Source organism: Myxocyprinus asiaticus, chromosome 2 (genome assembly GCF_019703515.2).
Source record: "Myxocyprinus asiaticus isolate MX2 ecotype Aquarium Trade chromosome 2, UBuf_Myxa_2, whole genome shotgun sequence".
Taxonomy (NCBI): Eukaryota; Metazoa; Chordata; class Actinopteri; order Cypriniformes; family Catostomidae; genus Myxocyprinus; species Myxocyprinus asiaticus.
Window position 1 is genome coordinate 16,788,191 of NC_059345.1, and position 24,279 is coordinate 16,812,469.

Below are 24,279 nucleotides of genomic sequence, written 5' to 3' on the forward strand. Positions count from 1 at the left end.
TCACAATAATAATTACTAGAAAGGTTTCCAAACCTCTCTTCTTATTGACAAATTCATCCAGATTTGACAAGAGCCCTTAAAGGGATAGTTCACCCTAAAATGAAAATTATTTTATCATTTAATCACCCTTATGCCATCCCAGATGTGTATGACTTCCTCTCTTCTGCAGAACACAAATGAAGATTTTTAGAAGAATTTCTTAGCTCTTTTAGTCCATAAAGTGCAAGTGAATGGGTGCCAACATTTTAAAGCAAAAAAATAAAAATCACATAAGTCAACATAAAAGTAATCCATAAAACTCCAGTGGTTAAATCCATATCTTCAGAAGTGATGTGATATGAGAATGTGTGGACGAGAAACAGATCACTTTCACATTTTTCTTTTTGTGTTTTTGATAATTCACATTCTTTTCTGCATATAGCACCTTGATGGGCTGGGAGAAGAACTTCTAGCAAAAAATGACTTAAATATTGATCTGTTTCTCACCCACACCTATCATATCACTTCTGAAGATATGGATTTAACCACTGGAGTAGTATGGATTACTTTTATGTTGCCTGAATTTGCTTTTGGAGCATACAAATCTTGGCACCCATTCACTTGCATTGTACTGATCTACAGAGCTGAAATATTCTTCTAAAAAACTTAATGCATGTTCTGCAGAGGAAAGGAAGTCAACTGAGTACTTGAGTACTCTTTTAATTGGATACTTTCTTACACAAGTAATTATTTATGTTAGCACTTTTACTTCTACTTGAGTAATTATTTTTTAAAGTAATTGTACTTTTACTTGAGTACAGTTTTTGGCTACTCTACCCACCTCTGGTAATCGTGACCTTAGGTTCTCTATCCAAACAAAAACACTAGGATGATATCTCTGTTCTGGACTGAGTAAGGCCAACCCCTGTAACCATAGAAATGTCATACCAATGGCTACATGGCCTGTCAATCAAATCTTGATTAGTAATCCATTGGCTGCATCTGTTCACTGAAACTGCCAATGCGCATTTTGGAGAGGCCATGGAGCCATTGATCTGGTTTGATTGTCAGCTCCACCTTTGAATTACAGAGAGATTCATGGGTGGGCTCAAACAAGACGGACGTTTCACCGGAATAGCAGAGACCTCAAGACCTCGATGCTGAATGATGAAATAATTTTTATAATCAATATTTTATTGATAATAGACATTTGAATTTACGTGATGACGCAAGCAAAGGATGATCAGTCGTTTTTTTCCTAAATTTTCGCTGTTTTGGATAAAATGGTCAAGTCTACTTTCAGTCGTGGACATTTACCATGGATTGTATGCTTGAATTTCCTGCCATCATCCGATTGGATCAAAACCAGAAGATATAAAAGATAATTAATACCGCTCACATGTTGCATGTTTTAAAATCCACTCAGTATTTTAAAGCATTTCTGTAGATGTCATTCAGATCGCAAAACAGTGGGCATATTTCGAAGCTAGAGACTTGTAGCTTTCGAAAAATATAAGGTTTGTCTAGATTAAAGTCAGATATGAAGGTAATATAGTCCAATAAACATACAGTTGAAGTCAGTAGTTACATACACCTTAGCTAAATACATTTAAACACAGTTTTTCACAATTCCTGACATTTAATCGTTGAAACCATTCACTGTCTTAGGTCAGTTAGGATCACTACTTTATTTTAAGAATGTGAAATGTCAGAATAATAGTAGAGAGAATGATTTATTTCAGCTTTTTTCTTTCATCACATTCCCAATGGGTCAGAAGTTTACATACAACCAACCAGTGGTTATGTCGATGTAGGACTCATTTTACTGTGGAGATAGATACTTGTCTACCTGTTTCCTCCAGCATCTTAACAAGGTCCTGTGCTGTTGTTCTGGGATTGATTTGCACTTTTCGCACCAAACTACGTTCATCTCTAGGAGACAGAATGCGTCACTTTCCTGAGCGGTATGATGGCTGCGTGGTCCCATGGTGTTTATACTTGTGTAATATTATTTGTACAGATGAACGTGAAACATTCAGGCATTTGAAAATTGCTCCCAAAGATGAACCAGACTTGTGGAGGTCCACAATTGTTTTCTGAGGTCTTGGATGATTTCTTTTGATTTTCCCATGATGTCAAGCAAAGAGGCACTGAGTTTGAAGGTAGGTCTTAAATTATATCCACGGTACAATTAGCCTATCAGAAGCTAATTGGCTAATTGCCTAAAGGCTTTACATAATTTTCTGGAATTTTTCAAACTGCTTAAAGGCACAGTTAACTTAGTGCATGTAAACTTCTGACCCATTGGAATTGTGATATAGTCAATTAAAAGAGAAACAATCTGTCTGTAAACAATTGTTAGAAAAATTACTTGTGTCATGCACAAAGTAGATGTCCTAAATGTCTTGCCAAAACTATAGTTTGCTAATATGAAATCTGTGGAGTGGTTAAAAAAATTAGTTTTAATGACTTCAGCCTAAGTGTATGTAAACTTCTGATTTCAACTGTAAAAAATGCTAAAAAAGCATATATGGGATGATGCCAGTTAACAGGCTAAACTAGCTCTTCAGTATACTTACTGTCTGATTGTTCATATGACAACTAAAGAATACATTAGCAACATTTTGTAAGGAATTTAATTTTAATTGATTGTATTTAAATGTTGTATCACTTTTATTATGAAATGAAGAAAAAAAAAGATTTCACATCTATCTGAGTGTGTATTTTGATGAAATAATTGAAATACGATAAGATGTATCATGCTGCATTAAGACTTATTTTGTAATCAAATTATAATGATGTTTCTAAAAATGCTGATAACTTTTGATAATTTTAGTCTATTGTCATTGGTAGACTCTTTGGCTGATGCCAAAAACAATGTATATTACATTACAAGTGATTCTATTCATTGCTTTTTAAACAGTTTGCCTAAAATCTTTACAATAAATTCTATTTTCACTCATTTTTGCCATCCCTGCACTTGGCCCGGATAATTGCTGCTTGCAGCTATATTTATTGTTATTTTTCTGCCCTATAACTGATCGTGCAGGCCGGGCCGTAAGGCCTAGAGACTTGAAACATTCATGGATGGTAGTACTCCGGCTGGCTCACCGTACGCATTGAATCAGCTCAAACAGTCCATAGGTGGCACTATAGTGAACAAAACAAAACAAAAAAATAATATTTTGGGCCTTAAATCTAGAAACGTAAGGGTTAGAAACAAAAATGTTTTCCTGTGATTCCTTGCATCATGGTGAATCTTTTAAGATCCAGCTGTTTTTGGCTCCGCCCCTTTGTTTTCCCACTATTATGGATTGTTTGAAAAATCAAACGCCAAAACATTCGTAGTGGGCGTGTTCATTTTACTAAAACGGTTGTAACTTTTGAAAGGATTAAGATATTATCACCAAACCCTCCTAACAAAAAGTTGTTAAAAGAATTTTGATATGACAAATACGTTTTGGGGCATGGCCTAAAATGGACTAATTATCTTGTGAGCGCAATTTTCAAATGTAACACAAATTTGTACACACAGAAAAGAGAACACTGAGGTAACATGCTGAGCTTCATTCATTTTTTATGCTAGGGGGTGCCATAACTTAAGAAAATTCTTATTTTGCAACTGTGCTCAAAGCAATTGAAATGTCACACCAAAATATTTGACTGTTGAAACATTATACAAAAAGTTATACACACTGCTTTTTTTGCCCGTAACTTTTGAACCGTATGTCCTAAAATCATAGGGTTGGTGTCTGTGGATTTCAACTATACCAGTTTTTCCCATATTGGCCATACTGCCTCTCCACCGTATTTACATTTATTAAAAAAATTATACATCTTTTAAATACATTGTCGGATTTCAAAGCAAATTGTATGCAATATCGACATCATGACCTGATGATACTTCAGAAGTTTTGAGACAATGCCACCTGTATATTTCAAAACATAACCCACACTTGTGTGCTGACTCTAACCTCGGGAAGTCTTTTTGCCACTCAGTGGGCATGTCAGCTGAGTGACTCAGTGTGTTAAAAAACTGATTTATGTTTTGAAAGGATGTGGGTTCGATTCCCAGCTGGACCAGAGTTAGAGCTGAGATTATATTGTACTGTAGATCTTTGTATTGTTTACTGAATAGTTGCAGGGTTTATCACAGATAATTTCTGTTTGAAGGTATACTTTTTGTTCTTCTTTGTCTTAGTGTTGTTCTTCTGATATATATGGGAGTGTTATGTTTTGAAAAGATTGAGAAGTTTGGAGACAGGATCACATGTAGTTCAAAAGAACATGGTCTGTTTAGCATGGTTATCATGCTACATGCTATGATAGCTTAGCATGTTAATCGGTTAGCATGTTAACTGTTGGATTTTCAGTCTAAAAAGGCAATTTGATCACAGTGCTATCTGTAGGGCAACATTAGCTTAGCATGCTAATCGGTTAGCATGATAATCAGTTAATGTGCTAAGAAACACATTTGTAAGGCTATTTGATCAAAATGCAAAAATGCAAACATGCTAATCAGCTAGCATGCTAATCAGTTAAATACATCATGACCAGTCTCTTCTTTCTGCTGTGTTTGATATCAGCCATTTTGACTTTCCACCATTTTTTTTTTTTTTTCATTCAAAACTTGCTGACTCTCAGCTTGGTGTGTCTCTTCAGCAACTGTAAAACCTGTGGCAATGTGGTCCAGTGGTGTGATGCACCATACTTGTGTGCTGTGGTGATCAAAAGGTTGCTGGTTCAAGAGCAGCTTGAGGCAGCTTGCAAAATTGAGTATTTGCAAAATACATTATGATTGGTCTGTTCTTTCTTTCTGCTGTGATTGATATCAGCACTCCACCCTTTTGAATACTTTTTTAATTTAAAACATGCTGACTCTCATCTTGGTATATCTCTTCAAAACCTGTAAAACATGTGGCACAGGGGTTAGTGTGCCATGCCTTTGTGCTCTGGAGATCAAAAGATTGCCGTTTCGAGACCAGCTTAAGGCAACTTCCAAAATTTTGAATATTCACAAAATACATTATGATTGGTCTGTTCTTTCTTTCTTTCTGCTGTGTTTGATATTAGCCATATCGACTCTCCACCATTTTGAATACTTGCTATTTTATATAAAACCTGCTGACTCTAAGCTTGGTCTGTTTCTTCAGCAGCTGTGGCAGTGTGGCCACAGGTAAGGTGCACCATACCTGTGTGCTTTGGAGATCGAAAGGTATCAGCACACCACCATTTTAAATAAATTTTTTATCCAAAACCTGCTGACTCTCAGCTTAGTATGTCTCTTTAGCACATGTGAAACAATTCTGTTTAACTTTTTTGGTGACTTGTGAAGTATTGTGGGGTTGCTTTGTATGTCTTATTCATGCAATGTGTTGTGCTTACTATGGTGTAATGCTTGCCATATCAGAGATTTTGAATTCTGTTTACTGAATGGTTGCTGGGCTTTTCCCCAAGCACATGTTTTTTTCCCCTTTGTTGAAAAGTTACATGAATATAAAATTCCACTAAGTTCAGTATGTCTGTTTGATGACTGGCAACTCTGTGTAGTGTAGTGTAGTGGATAGCACACTGAACTCTAGAACAGAAAGTTGTGGATTTAAATCTGGAGATGTTATCTGTGTTTGCTCTGTGATATCTTTGGGTTGTGTTTAGTGTTATGCAGCGGTTACCATGCTGGTGCTTGGCCCCGTAATGGCTAGGGATGCACCGATCCGATACTGAGCTTTTAGATCCGACGAGCCCGATCCAAATCCGATACTGTGTGTTAGTCATGTTCGTTACTGTCAAGCTCCAAAAATGACATATAAGAACCATAAAAACACCATTAAAGCAGTTCATATGACTCGTGCATTTTATTCAAAGCCACTTGAAGACGTGTGATAGCTCTGTGAATCACAAAAGGCTGTGTTTAATAAGTAAATATATAGCATGCACAGCGCCAGCACGTTAGTGAATGGTGCTGCTCTAATGACACAAACTCATGCATAGGCCCCGGTGATGCACTCGCGGCTACTTTTAGCCTCACAGCGGTGCGCAATATTTGAGCGCTACTCAAGAACATCATCTCAGATGTAGATACTCAATAATTCGGTTAAATTATAATATGCATTTAGAACGGCACCGGAGGAGCATTTTACCAGAATTTGAATAAGAAGCGAATAAACTACTGTGAACTTGCCTACAAACAGCACACACAGGACTTCCTGGAGAGTTTAGAATGTCAAAATAAAAGTGTGAGGGTTTAAAAAGTGCAAAATTTAAATATATTACTGTTGTATTTAAAAGTAAAATTAAAAGTCGATAATAATAATATTAATTAAAAAAATATATTATTATTATTGTTATTGTCATCATTAGTATTTGTTTACAATTTATAACAATATTTAAGTTGAATGGTTCCAAAAAATAACTGTGTGAATGAAAAGTGAACTAAATTAGATAAAGTCAACTAAATTGAACAAAAAAGAGATCTGAATCCTTTAAAGTCCAGATGCAAGTTGAGACATAAAAATAAAAAATAAATAAATAATAAAAAAAATTACATTGCTGCTACATTATCCAGTATACTAGTTAATAATAAAGTGTTTCTTAATAAGCTATACATTTATATTGAAATAATGTGTAGTTAGAGGTTTGTGTTTCTTTACATATTAAAGAATACTCCCAATTAGTTCCACACAATAATGTAAAGATATTCTAAACTGATTATGCAAAAAAAACAACACTGGTATTGGCTTGAGATCGGTATTGGCTGATACTGAGATTTCCGATATCGGAATCAGATCGGAAGAGAAAAAGTGGTATCTGTGCATCCCTAGTAATGGCTGCTTGCAACAATTTTTTTATTATTATTATTATTATTATGTGGGGGAAAATATGAGGTTTAATGACATACACCAAGAAACAGAAATTCTGCCACCTACTGTGTGATGTGTGCAGGTGGCCTCATTACAAAGCTGAAACAAGAATTGAAATGGCAGTCTGTATTAGCTTGAGAATTAATGGTATTTACTGAACAGTTTTTTAAATCTGCCATTATTTGTTTTGATTCGGACATTATTTGTCTTGGATTTTAAAGCTACTTAGACTAACATGCTGCCAGTGGGTGTTGTGCTCTAAATATAAGTACAATTTGTTGATCTGTGAGAGCCTCCAAGCTCAGGGTTTTCTTTGGCTTGGAATGAGTTAGGTTGCGTCTGGCTTCAAGTTAGCTCACTTCATCTTTGTGTTTGTGTGTTGCTGGTAACTGCCAGCACTCATACCTCAAAGAACAGTGTGGCGACAGGGATACCACATTTGTAATAATATAACATTATATCAGGAAGGTAGGTAGGGGTGTGTGGTATGATGAAAAGGAAGCCATGTTTTGATGTAAGATATAGCTTATGTTCACATGAAGCCTAATTTTTTATTTCTTTATTTTATATTTTTTGCTGCATGACACCACTCTCATTTCATTAGTCACTTTCTAATGCAGTTTAGATATAAATGAAAATCAGGGCCAGTCAATTTGGCTAAAAAAAAGACAATGTCTTTCATATAATTCGATAATGTCTCTTAATATTTTTTTTTTTTTCTAAAATGGCTTAAAAAGGTGAGTTTTTTTTAATTTTTTTTATATAAATCAGATGAACCATAATTTCGACCAGAATAACAATGCGAAGTAATAATGACTTGGATTCATTATCACTGTTTAATAACTTTGATTAAGTCATAAGCAAACATATAATTCTTGAATAGGTATTTTCCCGAAGCCGAATACCCCATTCGGAAAGGCACAATTAATGACTTCAAAATGTATAACAGATTAATCCGAATAATATAAAAAATAATAGTTTGACTGATAATTCAAGAAACAAAAGCATAAAGCGACATTGAAAAATAAACATACAGTTGAATTCAGAAATGTAGATACATCTTAGCCAAATACATTTAAACTCAGTTTTTCACAATTTCTGACATTTAATCATAGAAAACATTCCCTGTCTTAGGTCAGTTAGGATTACTACTTTATTTTAAGAATGTAAAAAGTCAGAATAATAGTATGATAATGATTTATTTCAGATATTATTTCTTTCATCAAATTCCCAGTGGGTCAGAAGTTTACATACAATTTGTTAGTATTTGGTAGCATTGCCTTTAAATTGTTTAACTTGGGTCAAATGTTTTGGGTAGCCTTCCACAAGCTTCTCACAATAAGTTGCTGGAATTTTGGCCCATTCCTCCAGACTGTAACTGAGTCAGGTTGTAGGCCTCCTTGCTCACAGATGCTTTTTTTTTTCAGTTCTGCCTAAAAATTTTCTGTCAGATTGAGGTCAGGGCTTTGTGATGGCCACTCCAATACCTTGACTTTGTTGTCCTTAAGCCATTTTGCCACGACTTTGGAGGTATGCTTGGAGTCATTGTCCATTTGGAAGACCCATTTGCGACCAAGCTTTAACTTCCTGGCTGATGTCTTGAGATGTTGCTTCAATATATCCACATAATTTTCCTTCCTCATGATGCCATCTATATTGTGAAGTGCACCAGTCCCTCCTGCAGCAAAGCACCCCAACAACATGATGCTGCAACCCCCATGCTTCACGGTTGGGATGGTGATCTTCGGCTTGCAAGCCTCACCCTTTTTCCTCCAAACATAACGATGGTCATTATGGCCAAAAAGTTGGCCATTTTTGTTTCATCAGACCAGAGGAAATTTCTCTAAAAAAAAAAAAGTAAGATCTTTGTCCCCATGTGCATTTGCAAACTGTAGTCTGGCGCTTTTATGGCGGTTTTGGAGCAGTGGCTTCTTCCTTGCTGAGCAGCCTTTCAGGTTATGTTGATATAGGACTCGTTTTACTGTGGATATAGATACTGATCTACTTGTTTCCTCCAGCATCTTCACAAAGTACTTTGCTGTTGTTCTGAGATTGATTTGCTCTTTTCGCACCAAACTACGTTCATCTCTAGGAGACAGAATGTGTCTCCTTCCTGAGCGGTATGATGGCTGCGTGGACCCATGGTGTTTATACTTATTTATTATTGTTTGTACAGATGAACGTGGTACCTGCAGGCATTTGCAAATTGCTCCCAAGGATGAACTAGACTTGTGGAGGTCCACAATATTTTTTCTGAGGTCTTGGCTGATTTCTTTTGATTTTCACATGATGTCAAGCAAAGATGCACTGAGTTTGAAGGTAGGCCTTAAAATTCATCCACAGGTACACCTCCAATTCAGTACACCTCCTATCAGAAGCTTATTTGCTAATTGTCTAAAGGCTTGACATCATTTTCTGGAATTTTCCAAGCTGCTTAAAGGCACAGTTAACTTGATGTATGTACACTTGACCCACTGGAATTGTGATGTAGTCAATTAAAAGTGAAACAATTACTTGTGTCGTGCACAAAGTAGATGTTCTAAACAACTTGCCAAAACTATAGTTTGCTAATATTAAATCTGTGGAGTGGTTAAAAAAATTAGTTTTAATGACTTCAACCTAAGTGTATGTAAACTTCTGACTTCAACTGCATTCTAAATTACAGCAAATTTATTAATCTGTGCAGCCAATATTTCTGAAGTGTAAACCTTATGAATGAAAATGTGCACAGTGTGATTTCAGATCGGGTAGCTGCGGTCTCAACTCCGTTTGTGGTCTCTGTTAATTGTGCGCGTCTGGAGCTTGTCAAGTGTCATATTAACTAAGATACGACATCATGTACACTCTTCACTTCTTGAAATGTCTATGTTAATGTATCACACGATTTACACGTGATTCCCATGTATTTATTTATAGCCTAAACCTGAGCGAGATGTTAAATTCCTGACCTGAAGTGATTTAAAGTCAGAGCTCGTCTATCCGTCTCTTAATGTTGACCACATTTATATTCACATCAGCTATAAGGTTATTATCTGGTTAAGACTTTATTCCGAAAAAAGTTAAAATGCTCCATAAACTGTTAAATGCTCCATAGAATATTCATCTATTAGGAATATTCCTGCTTATGTAAAACTAAGAAACTGAAACTTGCTCTGTCTTTTTTCTTGTTCTTCTTTAAACTGTGTTAAATTTGAGAATGTTAAGTGTTCTTGAGCTCTGAAAAGGTGCTGTATAATTTAACATTATTAAACTAAATTATGGTGTCCTATCGTAAAAATTCCTGATAGACTTATGAGACTTTCACCTGTTTGTAGGCTATATTGATTTATTATATTTCTTTTAATGCTTGAATTTGCATTTATTATTCATTGCAAAATGTGTGCTTGACATTTCACATTTTGCTTGACACCTCCTGCCTCCAGAATAATGTTGTTATACGTGAACAGACGAATGAAAATTCTGTTTCAGGCAGATATTAATATCAGAAATACCAGGACAAACCAAAGTTAACAACATATTCCACAGTTAATGTGGGAAAACAAATTCAGCTTCATCTGGTAAGAATTTTTTTAATAATTTAATTAAATAATAATTGTAAAATAATAATAATAATAATAATAATTATTATTATTAGGTTATTATTATGAAAAGGTATACACAAGGCATATTTTATTAATAGAAACTTTAAACATAAGAGTAACATTTAAAAATGGGCATTTCATTTAGTTTTAATGCACTTTGGAGTGGCCATCACAAAGCCCTGACCTCAATCTGACAGAAATTTTTTAGGCAGAACTGAAAAAAAAAAGCATCTGTGAGCAAGGAGGCCTACAACCTGACTCAGTTACAGTCTGGAGGAATGGGCCAGTTTAAGCCCTGCCCACACTCGGTTCTATCCGAATACAGAGACCGATACAGATAATTTTGTCATATGAACAAATACAGATACAGATAATGGCTTCACTGCACACACATAATTGTGAACATAGTCACGTCTAAAGGACGTTGTTTAGTTGACCATATTCACAATATAACATGAACTTGATGTGCCTAAATTTTCATTGAAACAAAAAAACATTTGAGCATATTCAAGTGCCATCCTTCTGTTATAAGATAAAGCCTTATCTCAAAAATGTTCAGCCTTTCGATGATATTATGTAAAATAAATGTTCAAAGAAAGAAGCAAAATATTTAGTTAAAATAATCATGATTTTTTTTTTCCCTGACTGTTTACCTATCATTTTTTTTTATATATATTTTTTTTTTTTTTTACAAAAACATTTTAGTCCATGTTAATTTCTGAACAAGAAGTTCCTTTAACATCGATGATGCAAATAAATCGTTGAGTTTTGATTTGAACCGATTAATTGAAACAGCTTGTTCAAAATAACTTTTATGTTGGAAATAATCAAATGGTCTGTCATAAAAACGAGTTGTGTGGATGTGAAACTACAGCAGTGTACTGCCGTTATCTTTGGAAAAGTCGAGGACCAAAACTGAATTGTTTATTCATTGCATATGATATTCTTGATATTGCTTAATTTCATGTTGCCAACAAACATAATCACATGACCTACGATGTTACTATCATATCACCAACGAAGAGGTGCTCCGAAGGAGTGATGCGTGCAAGCTCCACATCAACATCGCCTGCAGGAGACGCTGGCCACGTTCTTCGAATGGAGAACCATCGGATCCCCAAGATCGCAATGAGATGGCTACCACCAGGCGTGAAACGTCAAAAAGGACGCCCCCGAAACATGTGGAGCAGAATGTTTATCCAAGACCTGAAGACACTAAACACCACATGGGATGACGCCAAGACCGTGGCCAGAGACTGGAAATGCTAGAGAGAACTTACTGCCCAATATGCTACTTAGCATGGGAGGATCTAAGCTAAGAAACAAACATAATATTGCATATATTGTAAATATTCAATATATATCCGCCAGCCACAGAAAATTAACCTTTTTTATTTTATAAAGGAAATAAAAATTCACAATCCGTTTTGTTTTTCTTTGCTTTTCGGTGAAACAAATGAACAATGATGTGTTGTTCTGAAAGTAATAGCACTTTACAGGCACTTTACCATTGACAGGAAGTGCTCAATGGTTTGGGTTGGATTGTGCCTCATTTTCATCTCACAGCGCTCTGGTTTAGGATCTTTGTTGTGGTTGGCTCACGTCTGGCTCCTCTTAACACTGTTTGAGATAAGTGCCGAGAAGGATGAAGTGCTCTTTAAAGCTGCCAGAACAGGAGTGAAGGAGGGCATGTGGGAGGGTTCTGGGGTGGTACGTGCTGCTTTATTGTTGCTGCTGCTTTCTTATTTTAATGAGCCAGTGCAGGACTGCTGAGACTCACAGTGCCAAGTGCCACAGAAATAAAACAGTTGCCATTTAGATGGGGTATAGACCTTGTAAAAGAAGTCCAGTTATTCATTAAAACTGGAAAATAAATAAGAGCAGTGGTCTTAAGTTTAGCACACATGCTCAAACACGTTGGACCATGCGGCAGGTCCAGCTTACATTGTTTCTCGATGTAATAATTTCTCTCCCTATAATTTCATGCCCTCTTTCTATACTATACCTTTCAGTAAAAGTTGCAAAAAATGCCAAAAGACAAAGTATGGAAAATTAAAAGGAAAGTGAAAGCCACTGAAAGTGGAAAATGATTTTTTTTTTTTTTTATTCGGTAGCACTGTTTAATAACTTTCATTATTACATGGGTCTCTAGAATACTTGATTCTGATTGGTCAATGGCGCCATCTAGTGCTTTGATATTTCTTAGTAACAACCATACATCCGGAGATTAAAGGGATAGTTCACCCAAAAAGGAAAATTCTCTCATCATTTACTCACCCTCATGCCATCTTTCTTCCACTGAACACAAACACAGATTTTTAGAAGAATATCTCAGCTCTGTAGGTCATCACAATGCAAGGGAATGGGTACCAAAATTTTGAAGCTCCAAAATGCACATTAAGACGGCATAAAAGTAATCTATATGACTCCAGTGGTTAAATCCATAACGTCAGAAGATATATAATAGATCATACTGCTTCTGAAGATATGGGTTTAACAACTGGAGTCTTATGGATTGCTTTTATGCTTCTTTTATCCGCTTTATGGACCTTCAAATTTGTCCTTTTGGAGCTTCAAAATGTTGGTACCCATTCACTTGCATTGTGAGGACCTACAGAGCTGAAATGTTCTTCTATCTTTGTTTGTGTTCAGCAGAAGAAAGTCACACATCTGGGATGGCACAAGGGTGAATAAATTATGAGAGAATTTGAATTTCTAAACATTCCCTTTAAGACATACCAGACCAGTCATCCAGGTATTGAGAGTCATATTTCCTACTTCTCGTATCACTCTGCGATCTCTATAATTAAGCTTATAAAATATCCATTTATTTATTTAATGGGTAATTAGTCTTAATAAGCTGGATAATGAGCAGATGGTCATTTTCGCAAAATAAACACCAACAGAACTCCGATGCAAATCGGAGGTGGAATTCAGCTGTTCAGCGATTTCTTCTCACATAATAACATAATTTCAATGCAAATCAATATTTCATAAGTAGCCTTATAATAAGCACTTAGTGTCTGGGTCCTGATCCCCGGGTTTATTTTGTGATTAAAACTGGCTGACTGTACATTATCCCTTACTTAAGTCATTAGCAAACATAATATCATTCTTCATTGGTCAGTATTTTATTTATATTCAAGTATGACATTTCAAACTGTTGAATGTGCATTTACTCTTTAGGCAAGAAGGTACAAAAGGCTGTGCTTTATTGTGAATGTAGTTATGGCTAAGACGCGCAGTGGAGTCCCTTTTGGCCAAGATTTTACCAAATAGCATGGCCTCAACTGCCTCACTGCTTTTATAAATTATATATTAATACAAATATATTAATACATTGCATAAATAAATATATTAAATACACTTAACTTTCATTGAAAATAACAATAAAACAAAAAATGTCATGCTTCCACTATAGCAAGATGTATAGCCTTGACCCTGATGTAAAATAACACTGATATTTGGTCTATAGAGGTGCTGTGCAGTGATGTATACAGTAGGTGAACAGGTGTTTCATGTCATATCTGGTGCTATATTGCGTAGTTCAGCATGGATTGGGAACTAAGGCTGTCAAGTTAAAATTCTACATTTGAATATTCATCAAAATTTGGATGAAAATGTACATTTGAATTTAGATTTGTGCCAAACACAGCCGATGACTTAAGTGGAGGTCTTTGCAGCTTGCTCTCTAATCAGTGTCTCACAGCATAAGTAATGCATTTTAAAAGGCTGTGTCAAGTTGAAAGGAGTTCAGTTTCGAAACACGTCTCGAGATCCCCATATTTGGCTCCGTTCTGTTGCACTCTGTCTAGCATCCTGTTTGAACAGCCTCTGTCGGAGCACTGGGCTCAGATACACGCCGTTACCATGGTGAGACAGAGTCTGAGCCATAAATGCTACTTCACAATAGAGTTTTGCTGAATACCACTATTATCTGGGAATATTACTATGGTACATACAACTGTAATTTATGAAAAACACTGTGGTACTGCTGGTATTTTGAAGCTTGGGTACTGTGGCAGGACCATGGCACTGTCTGTGGTATAGTGTGTAACACTGTCTATTGAAGCTTTTTTTTTTCTCTCTCTCATTTTAGTTTTTGCTGAAGATTCGAGAATATGAACTGGCTAAATATTTTGATTTTGTAATTGTATGAACTTTAGTTTAAATTAAAATGCACTTTTGTCAACAGCCAGGTCTGTTCTTTACAATAAGCAATATTACACTGTGCTGTTTGCTTTTAAGTTATTAATTGCACCCTCTTGTGGACAACATCTGTTCTCAGCCCTGTTGACAGCCCCAGCCGGAATGCTATCCGTTTTATAATAAGCATTATATAATGTCATAATTTTCCCAAATGTTATTAATGAAAGCTTTCATAAACTGTTACATTTATATTTTACACATATTTGTACATACGTCTGATAATGTATTGATTTTGTATCAGTCTGTGCACTCAAATAGCAAAGAAGCGATATTAAAACCAACAAAAACACAAACTCACAGACACAATTGGGCTCAACAGGTAACTAGGGTTACTGCAGGCTTGAGTGCAGTGCTTATAGCAGTTTTAACACTGGAGGTCCTAAAATCAGGCTGACCTTCGCCATCAATGGAAACTTCATTTAGTAGCATGCAGGAAAAACAAGCTGGAGCTCCGAGGGCAAATTGTCCAATGTGTGTGTGTTACAGCTGGAGGGCCATGAGCCCTCATCTGTGTGTTTGTGTGTCAGTGAAAATACTGCACTTGGATTCACTGGTGTGAATGTTTGTGTATGTGGTGCATGGTTATTTGTAACTGTCAGCTAATGTTTGCGCTAGGTGTGTAGTTGGTGTTGGTAAGACTAATGGTGTTTGTTACTCTGTGTGTGTTTGTGTATGTGTGTACGAGAGCTGGCAGACGGAGTCGAGTATTTATTACAGCAGACTTCTCTGGTATTCTTAGCTTGTTTGTGTATAATTAAAGATGGTGAACTGGAATGCTCGTGTGTCAGCGAGATCACTTTCTTTTACTGTCTTCCTCCGTAACTGTAGCAGTTCCTCTTTGCCAGAGTGTACGGGCCTCCTTTATGGGTCTCTGCAGCTTTGCAGTGTGATTTCATAACGGCTCTATGTTTGGTGTACAGTAAAGCAGGCCACAGCATTCACTATGAGCTCACTACAGCTGTGTTTAAAGCATAACTGTTGATAGCATGTTTATGTTGCTGATTTGTCACACAGCCATCTGTTGCTTAGCCTAGGGAGTTGCGCCAAGTCAATTTCAATATCCTGTTGAAGAATATTGAGTTCTAAGGCAGACGATGCCTTTGGAATGACAACTTAATTTACTGTAATTACGGGTGGGATGATATGGATATCCCATGATTCAGTTCAATGTACGATATTCAATATAACCATTTACACTCACCGACCACTTTATTAGGAACACCCGTACACCTACTTGTTCATGTGATTATCTAATCAGCCAATCGTGTGGAAGCAGTGCAATGCATAAAATCATGCAGGACATTCAGTTAATGTTCACATCAACCACCAGAATGGGGAAAAATTTGATGTCAGTGATTTCGACAGTGGCATGATTTGAATCATGCCACTGTCGGGCTGGTTTGAGTATTTCTGTAACTGCTGTTCTCCTGTGAACAGTCCCTAGAGTTTACTCAGAATGGTGCCAAAAACAAAAAACATCCAGTGAGCAGCAGTTTGCGGAAGGAAATGAGAGAGGTCAACGGAGAATGGTCAGACTAGTTCGAGCTGACAGAAAGGCTACGGTAAAGCAGATAAACCCTACAACTGTAGTGAGCAGAATAGCATCTTAGAATACACAACACGTCAAACCTTGAGGTGGATGGGCTACAACAGCAGAAGACCATGTCGGGTTCTGCTTCTGTCAGCCAAGAATAGAAAGCTGAATAGAAAAGTTTTTCCCCATTCTGATGGTTGACGTGAACATTAACTGAAGCTCCTGATCTGTATCTGCATGATATTATGCACTGCACTGCTGCTACACGATTGGCTGATTAGAATTTTTTTTAATTATTATTATTTATTTATTTTTATGTTTACTGCACTTTGTATCATTTATAACAAAAAAATATTCATGGCATTATTTTTGAAAACATCCTTACTATACAACATTCTTCACAACTGCCTAAAACTTTTGCGCAGTACTGTTTGTATCACGATATTTACTCAAAATTCACGAAAAGATATTTTTAAAAACAAGGCTGCCGGTAGATTTTCAGTTATGATATTTCAAGGATCATGTTGCTCATGCTGTCTTCATGTTTGTGTGTGAACTCTCAGGTTTGAGCTGATGCGCATGTGCTGGCAGTACAACCCCAAAATGCGGCCGTCCTTCCTGGAGATCATCAGCAGCATCAAGGACGACCTGGAGCCAGGCTTCAAGGAGACCAGCTTCTTCTACAGCGAGGAGAACAAACCTCCCGACACTGAAGAGCTGGACATGGAGAACGTGGGAACCATGGAAAACGTTCCTCTGGAGCCGTCCTCCTGCCTGCAGCCTCTCACCCCCTCCTCGGCCTTCCCCCAGCAGTGTACCCCTGGGCCACAGGGGTCCGTCACACCCGCTGGAGCTTCCTCACCCCCTGCCTCCCCCTGCTCTATGGACAAACACCCACACCCGGCATCCGCGGCAAACGGACCCTCCATGGTTCACCGGAGCCCGTTTGACAAGACCAAGGCTTACGCTCACATGAACGGGGGCCGGAAGAACGAGCGTGCCTTGACCTTGCCCCAGTCGTCGGCTTGCTGACCCTGTTTTCTTTAGATCACGTCCCTTTGACTGAAACATGGACATGTCAAGCCACTGTGTGGTCTTCTAAGAAGAAATATATATTAAAAAAATACAAACAAAAAGACAAAATGGTATAACTAAGAGTCCAGGCAATCAATTTTCAATCATACCTCAAGGGACAAAGTTTGGATTTCTTTGTTTTTTTTCTGTGTGTATTTTGATTGAATTGTTGAATCGATTGAGGACATAAACATTTGTTATTTCTGCAGAAGTAACAAGACTGGATTATTGACTGAAAAACATAAACCTTCATCCTCGCACCTGACAGGCTGACTATTTTTGTTATGTTTTGTTACTTTTCTACACTTCCAAACTGGTTTAAAAGCCTATCAAATCCAGTAGTGGTACGGTGGCATTATTACGACACTCTGCATATCTTTAAGCAAATCCAGCAGCAAAGCACCTTGTATTTGTGACTCCAGAGACATGCATAGAAATTATATAGTTCGTAGCACAGAATAGAGAAGGGTGTGTGGGGCTCAAATCTAGGTACAGAGATAATAAAATGGCTGGCTTACACACTCTCTTTAAAACGTCTGGCTGTGCAACATAGTGGAGAAAAAATTCTCAAACCTGCCGAATTTTTCTTGTCTTTTTCTTTTTTTACATTGCCAGATTATACTGTCATCTCTTTCCCTGTCCCTAACTCCATCGCAGCCTCATTCCTTGCTCCTTTTATCCCAATGAGCTCAAAAATATCAAATAAGACGCTCCACTCTTTTTACACTGCTGTACATACTTTTTACAGTCATCTTCTATTTAAAAAGTTAAAATCAATAGAGGGGTATCTACCTCTTGTTCTGCTTTCACCTTTTTTGTCTCCATGGCCAGATGTCTATAAAGCTTCTTGCTTTGGGTTAGACACATTTCAGACAGCAAGAAAAGGTGTTGTGAAACAATGCAAAAACAATCTTTACAGCACCAAAATGACAACAAATGCAACAGACACAAAATTGCAACAAACAAAAATAAATAAATAAACATTTAGAAGGGATTTGGGTTAAAAAAAAAAAAAAAAAAGAAAAGAGCTCAAACGTTTTTCAATCTTAAAATGTTTCATTGTGGAGCTGACGTGTTCATTAGACATCTCTCAATTGGTCTTTCAGTTGTATGTTGGACCACAAAGTGTGTACATGGTTTGTCTGTCACTTTTGTACCTTTTTTACAGTTCAGATGATCATCTTTGTGTCTGTGCTGAAAAAAGCTGCTATTTTATTCTTGTTTTTATTTTGTGGTTGTGATATATACTATATATATATCAATATAGATATAAAGAGATTCTTCAGGTTTAATCCTTTGCCTTTCCACTACAGTCCATTTTATGATGCTTCTAGTTCTGCAAAAAAAGAACAGGGATAAAAGAGTTTAAGAGTTGAGCTTTGCCATGTAAAGTTGTTTAATGTCTCCTGTTTTTTGATAGATTTTTCTAAAGTTAGATTCATACAGTTTTTTCTCTTGAAAAGGAAAACCTTCAAGTTAACATACTTCTGTCTTCATGCCTTTATAACGGCGGCGAACGTGATTCTCGAACAGCTCGGCACTGTTTCTCACCACATTACAGCATAACAAATTTTCTCAGGTCAAACTCCTTAAAGTTTTGGTCTCCGACCCCTTCTATGTTATTCATTCCTCTGTATTCGGTCGTACATATTCACAAGACGACTCGACTGAAAATTTGGCAAAAACTGCTCTTGAATTCATTTCAATGTCAACTTATTTTATGTTAAATGTCTCATAATTTTGTCAGATTGTTCAGCCTTATTTGTGACTGATCCTGCCACCGTTTTTACATGTTATAAACTCTGCATTTCCTTCCTTCCAAGCAGAGCCTGATAAACAAGAATTATATCTCTATGCAGAAGTTGTGTTTGTAACATGGATCACATCTATACATTTAAGATACAGGTTTGACTATGAGCGCCAGTTTTTTCTTGAAAGATTTTTCACTTTTTCTTTTCCCAATCCTGATCTTTTTTTTCTTTCTTTTTTTTTCATTATTTATTTTGTTTCTCACCTATTTGTGATGTTTATAATCACTGTTAAAAAAAAAAAAAAAAGTGTAACATTTTAGATTTTTTTGTTTTTTTGTTTTTTTCATGACTTGGGGACTTTTTTCATCAAACATTTATCTACCTCACTCTTTTTTTATGTACCTGTATATAAATTACAGCTGACCTTTCTTCATGAAGAGGACGCTACAAACCACAATCTCGGAGTGGAGAAATTGCGGATTTATGGACATATTTTATGAATAGCTGCTTTCTTTCCTATAGGATCTTGCTCAAAATTGTCTATTATTTATTTGTGAGACTAAAATATACAACTTTGACAATTGACTCCAAAAGTGCTGGAATTTTGCTGATATTTAATTTCTTGATCATTTAACTTGATCACCTGGAGCAAAGGTCAAAATCCTAACTAGATGGAATAATTGCAATGGAATTGGAATATAGAATTGTGTTTTGCTTTTGTTTTTTCAGTATGTGTAATTTTATGATCTCCTCTCCCTTTCATGTCTCTCAATCTCACTGTCATCTTTCTTATTTTGAATTTTCATTATACATTCATTGGAAGATTGTACTTAAATATATCAGAAACCAAACATTTGTTGAAACAAAAACACTTTGGGTGTAGACGGATGTATGTAAACCCCCTATAATTTTGTGCTGTTATCAGGTGCATCAAATGTACAGTATGATAAACTATTTTTATGACCTTTGGAAAACAAAACTATTTTATAAATCACCAGGGAAAACCCCAAAGAAAAGGTGGACAAATTTCAGTATTATATAAATAAAATTAAACCGAAGCAGTTTAAAGTTAGTTTTTCTGAACGATTGTATTCCCATGTCATTTTGTAGCTCAAAATATTGTTCATGCTGTTCAAACCGATTCAACACTTGTGATAAGAGTTTGGTTCATGAAATTGGTTTGATTAAATTGATATATCCTTTGAAATAATCTAAATCCAGATTTAAGATATTCTAGTAAATATCCAGATTTTTTAGTAGAATTGTTGTAAATCTGAATGCAAGGGAAGTGTACAAATTGGAAAAATTTTGTCCCCCAATAGTACGACCCCTGGTATTGGTCATTGAATTTGGGCCAAGCAAATGATTTAAAAGCATTTACATGCTTTTTTTTTTTTTTAAATAAAGGTTGCAGATTTTGTTATTTAAAATTGTTAGACACCAACCTAATGCTCCTCTCTGACTGTGTCTGAGCTGTAACACCATTCCAAGTGATGGTTCATTTTTCTGATACAGATATATTGGCGATGGGCTAGATATTCTCAGGGCTGAAGGTTTTGAATGGGCATCAAAGAGACAGGAAGTAACCCGTCCTCAGAGCTCACTCAACCCTGCTGCTGATGACACTGCTGCTCCCCATAATCTCACGAAATTAGTCTTCTAAAATCTGGACATTATAGTGTGCTCCATGAGTACAGGAGGTCTGAGAGTAGAGCAATAGGAGGTGTTCATTATCTGGTGGCACCATCTAGAAAAAAAAAAATGATTTGTTTTACTCCATATTATTTCATTAAACTTGTTGATGCCAGTAGAGCAAAATGTTCGGATGTTCAGTGAACCGTTGAAACATGCCATCAAGTTCAAGACATGTTGTTCAATTTGTTACTAATATAACAGGATGTTACAGATCCAGAGGGAGGGCAGAATGGAGAAAGATTTGAGGTCCAAGTCTGTTCAAACATGGCTGTTCTGGTTTAAAAAAAAAGGCACTTATTAACTTTATTTGTATTGCTTTTCTTTTGTATACATTTGAACAACAAAGTCATGTGTCCTTATATGGAGAGGAGCATATTTGGTTCATGGTGGCACATTGTTCAAAATTTCTTTTTGTTTGTGTGGAACAAATAATGCTTATAATAAATCCAGATCAATAGCTTTGTGATTTTTTTTCTGCATACAACTGGGTTTGGATGAATAATTATAAAGCAGATTTTGACATTCTATCCTGACACAATCAATAAATGCAGTACATGAACATGTTTCTGAGCAGTTTGTGGGACTTACAGATTTTTATTGGCCATTTAGTAACACATTAAATTAACATATTTTAGGTCCACAGAAGAATTTGTTTTAGACTTTATAACTTGTCAATATTACCACAATGAGGATCATTAAAAAATGAATTCTTAATAATATATTTAGTAGCAGTTGTATGATGATAGGATATTTTTGTTCATTTCAAAATGGGCTTCAAAAAGCATCAAATGTGTTCCAAAGTGTCACAGTTAATATTAACGGTCAATAATATTTATTTTGATGTTTACATTAGATTTATATATACTGTGTGTGTGTGTGTATATATATATATATATATATATATATATATATATATATATATATATATACACACACACACACACACACACTAGTGGCCAAAAGTTTGGAATAATGTACAGATTTTGCTGTTGTGGAAGGAAATTGGTACTTTAATTCACCAAAGTGGCATTCAACTGATCACAAAGTATAGTCAGGACATTACTGATGTAAAAAAAAAAAAAAACATTACTATTTGAAAAAAGTTATTTTTGATCAAATCTAGACAGGCCCCATTTCTATCAGCCATCACTCCAACACCTTATCCTGGAGTAATCATGCTAAATTGCTAATTTGGTACTAGGAAATCACTTGCCATTATATCAAACACAGTTGAAAGCTATTTGGTTCATTAAATTAAGCTTAACATTGTCTTTGTGTTTGTTTTTGAGTTGCCACAGTATGCAATAGTCTGGCATGTCTTAAGGTCAATATTAGGTCAAAAATGGCAAAAAAAAGAAACAGCTTTCTCTAGAAACTCATCAGTCAATCATTGTTTTGAGGAATGAAGGCTATACAATGCTTGAAATTGCCAAAACACTGAAGATTTTTTTGTCTGTCTTCAAAGACAAAGGACAACTGGCTCTAACAAGGACAGAAAGAGATGTGGAAGGAAAGATGCACAAGAAAACAAGAGGATAAGTACACCAGAGTATCTAGTTTGAGAAATAGACGCCTCACATGTCCTCATTGATTTCTACCCACTCAACACCAGTTTCATGTACAACAGTAAAGAGAAGACTCAGGGGTGCAGGCCTTATGGGAAGAATTGCAAAGAAAAAGCCACTTTTGAAACAGAAAAGCAAAAAGAAAATGTTAGAGTGGGTAAAGGAAAACGGATAACTGGAAAAGAGTGTTATGGATCTTAATCTCATTGAGCTCTTTTGGGATCAGCTAGACTGTAAGGTGCGTGAGAAGTGTCCGACAAGACAGCCACATCTATGGCAAGTGCTACAGGATGTGTGGGGTGAAATGTCACCTGAGTATCTGGACAAACTGACAGCTAGAACGCCAAGGATCTGCAAAGGTGTCATTGCTGCATGTGGAGGATTTTTTGATGAGAACTCTTTGAAGTACTTTAAGAAGTTCTGAAAATTTTTTCAAATTGTAATAGTAATTTTTCACATTATTAATGTCTTGACTATACATTGTGATCAACTGAATGTCACTTTGGTGAATAAAAGTACCAATTTCTTTCCATAAGAGCAAAATCTGTTCATTATTCCAAATGTTTGGCCGCCAGTGTGTGTGTGTGTGTGTGTGTGTGTGTGTGTGTGTGTGTGTGTGTGTGTGTGTGTGTGTGTATATATATATATATATATATATATATATATATATATATATATATATATAATACAATTATAACATTAGCCTGTTATTAACTTTCCACAAAAGCAGGTAGGTCCTTTTCCTATTTGACTCCTAAACTATGGAATAGTCTTCCGATGGTTCAGGACTCAGACACACTCTCTAAGTTTAAGTCTATACTTGTCTTTTCAGCGAGGCATACACCTAATTTATCTATCAACTCACATGGTTGTGCTGCAATAGTTAGGTCTGCCAGAGCTGGAAACACCTCTCATATTCTATAATCCTGTTTTAAAGTGAATGGCATCTACGCTAATATTATTATATTTGTTTCCCTGTCTTAACCTCGGGATACATATCCTGAGGTTACCAGAGTCTGCCAGATCTAGCTCTGGTCCTGCCTGATGTCTGACTCCCACTGCTATGTGTTGCTGAGTGATGATGACTAACTGCAGCCTTCATCAGCCAAATAACAAAAGACAATGCATCTGTTTGCACTTCTGCAGTTAATTAAGAATATAAATTCTAAGACTTTAGTCATTAATCTTACAGTTATTACACAGCTTTTTGTTTAACATTGGCCCCTGACACTTATTTAGTTTACTCATTTTAAATCTTGACTTGTACTACACATAAATAACTAATATTGGCATTATATTCATGCATGCTGGCCCCCACAGTGAGCCTGGTTTTCCCCCAAGTTTTTTTTTTACTCCATTAACTAACATCTTGTGGAATTTTGTGTTCCTTGCCACAGTTGCCTTAAGCTTGCTCACTGAGGGTCTAAATTAAAATATAATTTACAATTTTTTTTATTTTTTATTTTAAGGTGCAATTTGCAATAATGTTTTTTATTATTATTATTAAACCGCACTATTATGACATTACTATAGACCATTTCAAGAATGTAAACAAAAACAAAGTAATTAGAACGGCCAGATGTATTTGCAGGTCCTTTCAACAAAGTCTCTTTTTCAAGGTAAGTCAGTCCACTCGGTGGCCATTTTAGGAACGTTCTTGGGCAGTTTTGGCAGCTATTTTTCTATGTAAACAAGTGGCATGAAAGTGCAGCCACTTGAATGGGGAAAGACTGAAATCTCCAAAACAGTTGGTCAAGATTAAGATAAAAGAACATATTTCAAATAAGCAGTAAAATCTGACAACACTGTGCTGCTTCACTCGAGCGGTCCGGCTTCCCTGGGCCTCGGTGCTTGAGGGGAATAGCGGACCGGCATCCTGGCCCGTTGGTTACGACACATGCTCCAATTTGCGCCAGGGTTCTGGAGTGCTGGTCCGGCAACGCATCTAACTCACACCGGACCCTCCCCGCTCCATTCCTGGACCTGTAAAGACACCAGCAGGTAGAGACCATTGTTCTGAAATTTTCGGTT

General features: G+C 36.2%; 1 protein-coding gene across 1 annotated transcript in view; it reads left to right on the plus strand.

Moving 5' to 3' along the window:
- LOC127413273 (insulin-like growth factor 1 receptor) overlaps positions 1-21,246 on the plus strand; it is a 139,531-nt gene extending 118,285 nt beyond the window's left edge. Inside the window, exon 22 of the mRNA XM_051650271.1 lies at positions 16,727-21,246. Within this exon, the coding sequence (XP_051506231.1) occupies positions 16,727-17,195 (469 nt within the window). The 3' untranslated portion in view covers positions 17,196-21,246. The remainder of the gene's footprint in view (positions 1-16,726) is intronic.
- Positions 21,247-24,279: the final 3,033 nt, after the last annotated feature.